The 12,918-nt window shown below is 45.1% G+C and overlaps 1 protein-coding gene across 4 annotated transcripts in view; it reads right to left on the minus strand.

The window, feature by feature from the left end:
* shroom4 (shroom family member 4) overlaps nucleotides 1–12,918 on the minus strand; it is a 106,657-nt gene that overhangs the window by 69,111 nt on the left and 24,628 nt on the right. For 3 of the 4 annotated variants that reach the window (XM_033030567.1, XM_033030569.1, XM_033030566.1), the window contains exon 2: nucleotides 4,773–4,924. The exons of the other annotated variant lie outside the window; for it this stretch is intronic. In XM_033030567.1, coding sequence (XP_032886458.1) covers nucleotides 4,773–4,924 — 152 coding nt within the window. The remainder of the gene's footprint in view (nucleotides 1–4,772; nucleotides 4,925–12,918) is intronic. 4 annotated transcript variants of the gene reach the window in all.

Genomic DNA, 12,918 nt, shown 5'->3' on the forward strand with positions numbered 1-12,918 from the left:
TCCTCTTTTTTCAAGGAACTCATTTGCCTTCCAAAAGCTTAGCATCACTGTGGCAACTTGCACAGCGCACATGGATGAAATATGACGAAACTTCGGGCTGAGCTACGTAAGCAGCCAAGTAATTTGTGAGCCACGCTTTCAAAATATCGCCTCTCCTCAAAGTGCTTTAAGGACTTTATGTTTCTATGCCGTGTGTAATTCCACAGCCACAACTTGCCATCCTTCACCCGTGAGCCTCGACAAGGAGTGCAGACAGTTTTTCAACTGCAAAGGATCACCTCAACTGAGTCCAATCGAGTTTTAGCCCACCATGCAATAAAGCAGGCTGGATTACTGGATAAACTCCAGGAATGAGAAACCTGATTGAGTCCTCTCGCTGGGAGAGTGAAGTCAGCTGTAACAGCCAAAATCTGTTTTTGACCATAATCAGTCGATTCAGCAGAGGAAAAGAACCATACCTCGAGGCAATTCTTTTACCCACCAGCTCACTGTGGGAATGACCGCGTAACTATTAACAGAACTCTTAAGCATAGAGTTGGTGATTAGTTGAGAACACTGTGAAAACACCAACAATTGCAGAGACTGAGCATCATGGCTGGGCCCTGCATAATATGGGTTTGTCACCAACTTCCCAGCTCAAGTTGTGATAGGTGGCCCCCTGCTGAACATTCTGCACCATCACCAGGGGCTTTTAAAGTATCGAATGGCATCTCTTTGTAGTGGCCAGCTGAGCTGACAAATAAAGTATCAAACCCTCATCCCAAGAGCTGGTTTACGAGCTAATTAGACTTTAAGCTTCTTGTTGACAATTTACTACCAAAGCCGAGCAGATCTCTTGATGATTAAGTGCATAAGCCAAGATACTAAAAATTAACTCGGCACACACAAAATGTGCTAATCATTGCTGTAGTAACTGCACGCTCATAAGTTCATACGTCATAGGAGCAGAATTAGGCCATTCAGCCCATCGCGTCTACTCTGTCATTCAATCATGACTGAATTATCTTTCCCTCTGAACCCCATTCTCCTGCCTTCTCCCCATAACCTTTGACACCCTTAAGGGCCTATCCCGCTTACGTGTCCTTGGCAAGCAAATTACGCGACCTCATGGTCGCGTTGAGCCGAGACGGTCCCGCGAAGGTCGGGCGCGATTTCATGCATACGCACAGCCGTCTGGAGCCCGTGACGTCGTTTGAAGATGGACACAAAGCTGGAGTATCTCAGCGGAACCGGCAGCATCTCTGGAGAGAAGCAATGGGTGACATTGTGTCGAGACTTTTCTTCAGTCTGAAAAGAAGAGTCTTGACCCGAAACATCACCCAATGCTTCTCTCCAGAGATGCTGCCGGTACCGCTGAGTTACTCCGGCATTTTGTGTCTATCTTCTATTTTCTTGGCCCCGCTCTGGGAGTAGAAGTGGGTGCGGATCCGGACCGCAACGGCCGTGAGCCCCAGACCGAGTTCGGCGATCGTTTGCCTGCTTCTGCTGCTGTTGAAGGCAAGATGTTGCGTCGCGCCAGGGTCTTGGGCCTGTCCCACTTTGGCCGTCAGTTCCGCGACAGGCCATTGGCACGTGAAGATTTTGTTCACTACAAATATTTCAGAGCCCCGCGCGGTGTCGCGCACAACCTCATACCCCTCCGCGTTTCTAAGTGGGACCGGCCACGAGCGGCCATACGATGCCCGGGCGCCTCAACGCGACCACAAGGTTGCGTAATTTGCGTGCCAAGGACACGTAAGTGGGACAGGCCCTTTTCCTACAGCACAACTCGTCCATGCACAGCATCAGGCAGGCTGGTAGATAATAGCTTCACACATGGCCAAGCAGTATATCACAAAACCGGCTTGTTAGCAGCTCAATGCATCTCATTGCTCATACATCTGCTTTTGTACTGCACAAAACCAAATGCACTTTGAAAGTGATCAAAGTACAAAGAACTCAAAGTAAGGGAGAGGATAACAAATAAGCGATACAGCAAAGTTCAGAAACGTTGTCTGCAAATGTGATTTTGCAGCTGACTTCCCATTCGAGTGGGCAAGGAACTGCAAGGCAAGCCAGACTCAGCAGAACAGAGGCTGCTAACAGGGCTGCACAGCTGGAGAAAATTACAGAAGTAGAATTGGGAGAGGCCATGCTGGGAACTCATGTTCGCAATGAGTTAAGTGCATTGTAAACATTATTTATTGGCAAATTCATGTCACATATCATCTGCGAGGGAGCAGATGCAGGACTCTCTTCCAAATGTCCAGTTTACCATCTTCTCATGGCAAAGAATGGCAATGTGCGAGGAAGGGAGAGATCACTGGAGCAAACCCACACGTGCCACAACACGAAAAGTTACCTACCGCCTCAAAGAAGTTGCACAACTTGTAGACGAGAATAATTCTCCCAGCCCCAATATAAACTAATCTTTACACTTTCACACAATTCAGTTAAAATTATTAGAACAAAATTACTGACAACTGAAGTCATGAATAGAAATCTTGGCATTGCAGAGAAAAATCTTCATGGATTTTCATAAATTATCAGCCCATTCCCACGAACACAGATTATTTTCTCTGGCCAATTTCTCCACTTATCCTACCAGCAGTGCACGCACACACACACTGCCACACGCACACACACACTGCCACACGCACACACACACTGCCACACGCACACACTCTGCCACACGCGCACACTGCCACACGCACACACACACTGCCACACGCACACACACTGCCACACGCACACACACACTGCCACACGCACACACACACGCACACACACACTGCCACACTCACACTGCCACACGCACACTGCCACACGCACACACACACTGCCACACTGCCACACACACGCACACACACACACACTGCCACCTTCACTGTCTTCAGACAGGGCTATTGATTACTCTTTACTTAAACGTGCACTATTTCTCCAGGTTCTTTTTCAGGCACTGTTAGATACTCAGTGCTCCATAACTCAATCCTCACAGGAGATATTCTGATCACAGCGCCTCAGACCACAGCATTAAATAACCTTCCGCCACAATCAGAAAATATCCCCAATCCTCATGCAATCTCCATGCTCCCCAATAATCTATGACAATCAATTTCTAAAAAATCAAAGCAGTAAGCTAGGATCTCAAACTGCATAGGAAGGAATGGGAGATCCTGGTTTTCCCTAAAGATAGACATAAAATGCTGGAGTAACTCAGCGGGTCAGGCAACATCTCTGGAGAAAAGGAGTCTCGACCCGAAATATCATCTATTCCTTTTCTCCAGAGACACTGCCTGACCCGCTACTCCAACCAGAATTTTGTGTCTATCCAGGATCTTGAACTGTCATTTTCATCCATTCACTCATCAGGATGTGGGAATTACTGGTAAGCAGAGCAATTACTGCCCATAACCACTATCCCCGAGATGATAAGGCACCTTTTTGAAGCATTGAAGGTACTCTCACGATGCTATACTTCTGGGATGTTGACCCCACAATGAACAAGGAGCGACAAAATATTTCCAAGTCAAAATGGCATTCAACTTGCAGAAGAAACTATAAGTCATAGTGTTTTCATGCGTCTGCTGCCCTTGTCCTTTTTGGTCGTGGGAAGTTATAGATTTGGGTAGTGTTGGCAGAATAGTCTGGATGAATGGCAACAGTGCATTTTGTAGATGGCAGCTACAATACACAGATGGTGCAATGAATGAGGTGGTAGTCAAGCAAAAGCTTTTGGCCGAGCTTCTTCAGTGTTGATTGAATTGCTCTCATCCAGGCATGTGGAGCATTCCATCATTCAGTCTATTTGCATGTTGTGGGTGGTGGCATGTTGCTCACCACAGGATATCCAGTCTCTGATCTGTTATTATAACAGAATATTTACCAGAATGGTTTAGTTGAATTCCTGGCCAATAATTTACACCATGATATTATGACAGGCAATTTGGCAAAGGTAATGCCTTTGAATATCAAGAATGGCAGATTTTCTCTCCCGCACAACATTGATGAACGAGGTGAATTTTTATAACAATCTTCTATTTTCTTGGCCATCATTACCAAGACTAATTTGTTCTCTCCTTCATTTAACACCCCCATCAGGCTCCTGCTGAGTACAATTCAATACAGGCATGACAGAAGAAAATATCAGACTGACCCATCATGAAGATCTCATATTAGTTAATGCCAAGCAACCACATATACAACGGTAGATTCACAGAATGCATGATGTATGGGTGGGGCTCCCTGGAATAGGAACGCATGAAAAGTTATTGGCCACATCAGAGGAATGAGACTTAAAAAAGAAACTCAACCAAAATGAAAACCTCCAAAAAAAATTAGACTGGTTAGCACACACATATATCATTTACTTTTATGCTTTATAATACAGACAAGCAAACCTCCACATTAAAGGGCGACACAACGGTGCAGCGGTAGAGTTGCTGCCAGAGAACCCGGGTTCAATCCGGACTACGGGTGCTGTCTGTACGCAGTTAGTATGTTCTCCCTGTGACCGCGTGGGCTTTCTCTGGCGCTCTGGTTTCCAGCCAAATTCCAAAGACATAAAGGTTTGTACGTTAATGGGCTTCTGTAAAATTGTCCCTAGTCTGTACAATAGCTAGTGTATGGGGGGGGGGGGGGGGGTCACAGGTCAGCGCAGAATTGGTGGGCCAAAGGGCCTGTTTCAATGCTGTATCTCTAAAAATCCAAAACTAAACTCAAACTTTGCAAATTAAGTGTGAACAGAATAGCAGATATCAATCAGATTTCTAATTGAATGGAATGATTCCAACCTTTTCACCACCATCTTCAGTGCTCTGAAAGATCCTTTAATAAGGATGAGTGCCTCCTGCCTGGAGCCATATAGTGGGGAGCCACTGATGTTTATAATTTCATCGCCGACCTGTAGCTTCTTCGACAAAGCAGCTTTCCCTCCATCTTCAATCTAAAAAGTAGATTATAAAATTCCAAATAAGTGTGGTAAATTTCAAAAATATAAAAATTGGCAGAGTGCGGTAATCCCTGTACAACTGGATACAGACACTCCTCGAATTCATGTAAACTCGCATCGACGTAAGCAATTCTGTTCTCAGTCCCGAGTGCAATCAAGGCAGTTCTTAATATCCACAACTATGGTCACTCAAGTTTACATTGGAATCAAGCTTACCCAGAAGGCCGCATGCTGCAGAAAGTGTCCCAACGGCAAGACGGAACACAAGCCCAACAATGGCTGTGGTGGTTATTCAGAATGGCCCCAGATGTAGCCGGACACCTCCAAGGCAGTTAACAAGGTTCCATCCTTGGCCCCATTCTCTTCTCCCTGTATATGCTCCCCTTAGGCCAAGTCATTGAAAGGCACGGCATTTCCTTTCATTGCTACGCAGACGATACCCAACTCTATCTCCCCCTGAAGCCCAAAAAACAATCAAATCTGTTTAACCTTATCCACTGCCTCGAGGATATAAAGTTTTGGATGGCCCAGAACTTCCTCCAACTAAACAAGAGTAAGTCTGAGGTCATCCTTCTCGGCCCCTCGGACTCAATCAAAATGATAGCAGGCAGCCTTGGAAGCCTTACCCCACAACTCAAACCTCGTGTCAAAAACCTTGGCGTGATATTTGACTCAGCACTGAAATTTGACAAACAAGTCAATGCCGTGGTAAAAGCTAGCTTCTTTCAGCTTCGGACGATAGCTAAAAATTTTTTTTTTTAAATCCTCCAGTTTGATGACCTGGAAAAGATCATCCACACATTCATCTCCTCCAGCCTAGATTACTGCAACTCCCTTTACACTGGCATCAGCCAATCTTCCCTGTCCCGCCTGCAACTGGTCCAAAACGCCGCAGTGAGACTCCTGACGGGCACCCGAAAAAGGGACCACATCATCCCGATCCTGGCCTCTCTCCACTGGCTCCCTGTGCGGTTCCGTATAAACTTCAAGATTCTCCTCCATGTCTACAAAGCCCTCAATGGGCTTGCCCCCACCTACATAAAATGTCTTCTCACCCACCACTCCACCTCCAGGCCCCTCAGATCGGCCGACTTGGGGTTGCTGAATATCCCACGGTCTAGGCATAAGCTCAGGGGCGACCGCACCTTTGCGGTTGCAGCTCCTAGACTGTGGAACAGCATCCCCTTTCCCATCAGAACTGCCCCCTCCATCGACTCTTTTAAGTCAAGACTAAAGACTTATTTATCTATTCTCCCAAACCTTTCCTGACGTCCTCTGAGTGAGGGCTACATGTATATATGTATGTAGTTTGTTTTGTTGTGCTATTCTTATAACAAATGTAAAGCACTTTGGCCAACGAGAGTTGTTTTTTAAATGTGCTATATAAATAAATGTGACTCGACTTGACTCGATATGTTCAGTAAGTTATTTCGGGCAAGAGATGAGGTTGGGTATGGTGATTTCTACTTATGCAAAATCTGATTTACGTAAGGGATCACGGAACGCAACCTTTACACAAGTCAGGGAGTGCCTGTAATTTTAAGACATTCGCAACATGAGAGTAGTTAGTATATTAAACTAAACAATAACTTCTAAAGGAGTTTACAACCATGGTACTGACTCCATAATATTGGAGAACCAGATTTAATCTTGGAACTAAAGATAGACACAAAGTGCTGGAGTAACTCAGCGAGCCTGGCAGCATCTCTGGAAATAAAGGATAGGTGATGTTTCAGCTTGAAATGCCACCTATCCTTTATCTCCAGAGATGCTGCCTGTCCCACTGAGTTACTCCAGTATTTTGTGTTTAACTTCGATTTAAACCAGCATCTGCAGTTCCTTCCTACACATCTGTCGTTCTTTGTTTTTTAATCTTGGAACTTTCAGATGACTAGGTTATTTTCTAATGACGTCCAACCAATCACATACTATCTCTGTTATTCTGTTTCTCTCATCAGCCAGCTTTACGACCTTAACAACATTTCTACTTTGAGATTCTTTTTGTCTCTTTCAGACGGTCTAGTTGCCACTGTTGCTGTTCTCTCCTGAGGGGGGGCTGCATGTGCTCCATCCATTTTCTAGTTTTCTTTGCATGAAATGCTGTTGCAACAGCCAATAACCATCTCTGCTGTAACTGCCCTTTCTAGCAACACTGACCCTTGTTCTCACATCTGTCCCCCTAGTTCAACCTGAATAATTACAGTCTGGCCTAGAGCTCATTACTAGTCATCCTTACCACCATTATTTCTTGTTAGGTAGTTTTATAAATCAAGCTATTATTTTTAATTTATTTCAGTGTTCGGTTACTATTGTGACCAACTCCAGGGCTCACAATTCGCAATCCTTCAATCCTTTTGTGTTACATCATCTGTTTTGTCATCTCTAGCCTTTATCCAATTTGCCTGTCAAATTGTCCCTCACCCCATTACCTACTACACTTTGCCCTGTTCCTCCACTCTTCCAGATTTCCTCCCCCCCACCCCACACAACAGTCGGAAGAAGATTCCCGGCGTGACCTATTCACATTGTCCATGGATACTACCTGATCTGCTGAGTTACTCCAGCACTTTGTGTCTTCTATTATGAGTAATTCTCTGGGATTCCTTTCATTGACCTATTTCTTGGAATTATTCAACTGGGTTTCCTCAATATGCTCTCATTCGCGGATATAGTGCTATCTAAATCTGTGGATTTCCTTTTTCTATTCAAATCCTGATGTTGTCATTAAATCCTGCTGATAACAGCAGGACTGCTATTTACCCACGACAACTTTAGCTAACTATAAATAACCACCAATTCCTTTCATCTTTCTCTGGACCATGACACTGCAATCCAATGTCACTTCACAGATCATCACCCACCAGAAAGCTTTGACCCCTCAACCTCTCTCAACGTGGAACATTGTTTTCATACGTAATGTGATAGAATTTTATCAAAAAGCTAATCAGGTTGTTCCAGATTTTTGCTCAGGGTTGTGCGGTGTATAGGAAGCACACAAGCATGATGATCCCTACCCATGTGTGCTGATGTCAAATAATGTTCTATGCTTGATAGTCACCACTAACCCTACCATCTAGTGCACACGTGCCCGCAAACTGGACAGGCTTAGTCATTGCAGCAGGTGGTGTTGTGTTGTGCCCTCTTCCAACTTTAATTCAAGAGCCCAACAAAACCTGCATCACTGGCAGGTGGTCCATGACGTCCATTCTCTGCCAGGCAAGTCGGAGGCATTTCCCCCAACTTTTTATGAGGAAATGCCCATACCCGCTTCCTCTCCATCAATATCCATCTTTATCCATCCCACCCCACAACCTCCTATCTTCTCTAATGAACCCTCATCTCTACTGGATCCATGCTCATCTGCATTTCTCGCAGTTGCCAAAGCCATAATAAAAAGTAGTAGCACCCAACTGAGTGATGGTCTTGTGAATTGTCTATCATAGGTTCTGCTTTTAAAAAAAAAATTTAAACTTCAGACAAACAATTCTCAACATAAACTGCCTTACGTATTCCATCTCAACCACTGACATCTTGATAAGTGAAACATAAATATACATCTAAACATAAATTGGAGGGGAAGTATAGAAAAACTGAACTAGTATAAAATATATTGGCTGAAAAAACTTCACTCTTACAACTAGAGCATAATTGTCATTCATGGCTTTCATTAGCATGCAAGTCTTGAAATGCAAGTAATATTTTTCAAAACTGTATTTAGTTCAGTGTGTCATATTAAATTGAAATCTGGAGCTATGGAATCTGGGAAGGAAAGTGGGGTCAGGGCCAAAGATCAGATCTCTGGAATTATAGAGCAGCCTTGAAATGCTATATCGGCTGCTCCTGATTTTAATTCTTATGACATTGGACAATAGACAATAGGTGCAGGAGTAGGCCATTCAGCCCTTCGAGCCAGCACTGCCATTCAATGTGATCATGGCTGATCATCCCCAATCAGTACCCCGTTCCTGCGTTCTCCCCATATCCCCTAACTTCGCTATCTTTAAGAACCCTATCTAGCTCTCTTTTGAAAGCATCCAGAGAACCTGTCTCCACCACCCTCTGAGGCAGAGAATTCCACAGACTCACCACTCTCCGTGAGAAAAAGTGTTTCCTCGTCTCCGTTCTAAATAGCTTACTCCTTATTCACGATCTTAACACCCAATAATATTGGTTAGCAAATCAGTGATAAAAACTCATTAATACAATACTTTCATTAACTGAATGACGTCATTTCTACATTGGAATATTGGACGATAAAATTCTTTGCAGTAAGGATTGTTAACAGATCTGTGGACATAATAGAAAAAAGTGGATAAACATTTGAAATAGAGGGTAGATGATAAATTGTGGGGTTTAAATTTTGGATTGCTCAGCATGGAGTTGCCACAAGCAGATCTGCTGACAGTCCTGTGCTATGACGTAATGTTAATCGAACTTTGCTATGTACTCAACCCACACAAAGGGAAAAAATTGTCTTGGATAGCCTTGATTTGAAGAAGCATGTATTCAAGAATAGGCACTATCGACTAAGCCGCACAAACATAACTTAATCCAAATTTATAACCATACTTGGTCTTCATTTTCTGGGACATACTTGGATTACTTATCATAATAAATGGCAACATGTACACAATTTGGAAAGCAAAGGAGTATAGATATTTCAGGGTGAATAATTGGGAAATGTATATTAATCACACAGCATGGTAGCACCCAGGAGTCAGGACTATGGATCCACAGAATCAGGTTGAATCCCAGCTGGGAATAATTAAATGTACAAAGCTGGACCTTGACCCCACCGTTGAACATCATGCCATTGTCTCCCTCTCACGGACCTCATCTCCTCAAGAGATCTTACCTTTATAATCTCACAGTCCCGCACCTGCCTCTACCTCCTCCCCAAGAATCACAAGCAAGATTTTCCTATCTTGCTTGTGTTCATTGCTCCATCCTGATCATGGCCCTTTGTCAGGCACAATGCTTTGTCTTTATAATTTGATTTATTTAAATGCAATCAGAATTTTAACGGCAGACAATTATCCACCGATGGAAGCAAGAGAGGTGAACAGGCTGGAAACAATGAGGGAAAGAATGGGTCCGATTCTTGACATGCCCAATGGGTAAACAAGGTATGTACGAAGACCCCAATATCGTTAAGGAGGTTAATATATTTCCAGGTACAAAAGACACCAAGGTGATATGCAGGGCTCGAAATTAACGGTTGCCCGGGTGCCATTGACCACTCAAAGTGCAGCCGGGCAACCTAAATGCTTGGCAATCACAGACTGGTTTATACCGATAGACACAAAAAACTGGAGTAACTCCGCGGGTCAGGCAGCATCTCTGGAGAATAGGAACGTGACGTTTCGTGTCGGCGGCTGTATTCGTCTAGTATCTTTGATCGTGGGGCAAAGATACTAGGTGCGTGGTGGCGAAGGATTGGAGCGAATGACCGGCTCCGAACAGCGACAACAGCGGCTGCGACAGCGACTCCATCGCTTCCTCCTCCCGCACCCCGCCCGGCGGGAGGAACCTCCCTCTCTCCCTCCTCCCGGCCTCGGCGTGCGGGAGGGGTTGTGAAAGCGCCGTTGGCGGATTTGTAAGCAGCAGCCGAAGGTAATCCGCCAACGGCGCTTTCAATACAACCCCTCCCGCACGTCGAGGCCGGGAGGAGGGAGAGGGAGGCCTCCTTCCGCCGTCTGAAGCAGCTGCACGACAGATCCTATAGCTATAGGATCTTTGAGCTCCACCGCTCGGACCCGCACATTCCCGTCGGGAGGCGGTGGCACTTTGGCATTGGACCAGGACGGCCAAGGCAGCAGGGCGATGTTGTCTGAGGAGCGCTGATCTACCTTCCTCCCCACCTCCTCTGCACCTTTCACCCCACCCTCTCCCTCTCTCTCTCTCTCTCTCTTGTACACCCCCCTCCACCCCTCTTATCCTGGGACCCCTCCTCTCCATCCCGCACTGATTCCCATTCCCTCCTCTATTCAGTCCTCACTGACATCCCCTGTGCTCCCCTCCCCATCTACCACCCCACCCCATCCATCCATCACTGGTCCCCCAATTCATCCTGTACTGCCCCCTTCCCATCCATCCTGCACTTCTCCCCCCATTCATACTGCACTGAACCACCCATTCATCCAGTACTGACCCACCCACCATTTACCCTGCACCAATCCCCCATCCATCCTGTAGTGATCTCCCCATCCATCCTGTAGTGATCTCCCTATTCATCTTTTACTGATCTCCCATTCATCCTGTACTGATCCCCTCATGCATCCTGTACTGATCCCCTCATTCATTCTGTGCTGATCCCCATTCATCCTATACTGATCCCCTCAGTCATCCTGTAGTGATCCCCCATTCATTCTGCACAGACCCTCCGATCCACACTGTCCTGACCCCCCCCCCAATTCATCCTGTACTGATCCCCCCCATTCAACCTGTGCTGACCACTCCCCCCCCCCAATCCATCCTGTACTGATCCCCCCCCATTTCAAGAAGAATGGGGGGAACAGTTTGAAAAAAGGGTCTCGACCCGAAACTTTGCATATTTCCTTAGCTCCATAGATGCTGCCTCACCCGCTGAATTTCGCCAACATTTTTGTCTACCCCCATTCATCCTGTACTAATTCCCCCCCCCATCCTTCCATACTGACCCCCCATTCAACACCACTGACATCTCCCCTCACAATTTTACATACTCCAACCAACACGTACTAATTCACCTGCCTCAATCCATCCATTCCGCACCGATTGCCTTCTCAAACCCCCCACCGCCATCTATTCACCCCGCACTGATTCAAACACCCCCTGACCCTATTGTGCTTCATGGTCTTCAGAGCGAACATTGACTATGTTTGATAACGGAATGCAATCAAATGTGTTTTAATACCCAATGTTATTATTTGTTTTGACACCTTTAAACATATTACCAAAAGAACATTTGCTGCAGTTATGTCCTTTGGCCATCTCTTGTCAGTTAGTGTAATGTTTAACCTGTCAGATGGGTATAGTCAGTTTTAACAACAATTATCATAAAATGCCTTTAGAAATTTCCTTGCAACCTGTATATTTTGTTATTGATAAATTATGTGGGAAGCTGAGTGTTTCTGTGCCAATAGCAATAACGACCCATGCTATGGCCATGTCATGGTAATTTTCGGTCCTTCACAGAAACCATGCTTGCATCAATTGCAATGTGTAAAAAGAGTTGAGATATTGTATTGTAATTTTGCTGCATGTCATTGCGGTATATATAATGTCTTGATTGGTGAATATGTTTAGTTTGTGACTTTATTTGAAGCAGAAATAATATGTGAATGTAGACAAAAGTGCTGGAGAAACTCAGCGGATGCAGCAGCATCCATGGAGCGAAGGAAATGGGCAACGTTTCGGACCGAAACCCTTCTTCAGACTGATGGGTTTTGGCCTGAAAGGTTGCCTATTTCCTTCGCTCCATAGATGCGGCTGCACCTGCTGAGTTTCTCCAGCACTTTTGGTTACCTTCGATTTTCCAGCATCTGCAGTTCCTTCTTAAACATAACATGTGAATGCTTCATTGAACATAATTCCAACTGGTAACTACGCACTTCGTCCAAGCACATTATCACACGCTTCATGCAAACCGTCTTTAATGACCACCTAAACTGTCATTTGGCAACCTAAAAAGCTGTCAAGGTTGCCCGGCTGGCAACAGGGAAAAAAAGTTAAGCGAGAGCCCTGATATGGAGAAAAGTGTAGCAATATTGTATTGAGATACAGGAGCAGGCACAACCAGGCACCACCCTGGCCACGCTCTCATTTCACTACTGTCAGAAAGAAAGTACAGGAGTCCAAAAAACTATGACCACTAGGTTCAAGGATAGCTTCTTCCCAGTGGCCATCATGTAAGAATTTTATTGTTCTATTATTGATATATATGCAAATTAAATACTCATGACGCTCTCTCTGATCATACTGAATAATATAGCAGGCTCTTAGGGCCG

This window comes from Amblyraja radiata, chromosome 12, assembly GCF_010909765.2.
Source record: "Amblyraja radiata isolate CabotCenter1 chromosome 12, sAmbRad1.1.pri, whole genome shotgun sequence".
Classification (NCBI taxonomy): domain Eukaryota; kingdom Metazoa; phylum Chordata; class Chondrichthyes; order Rajiformes; family Rajidae; genus Amblyraja; species Amblyraja radiata.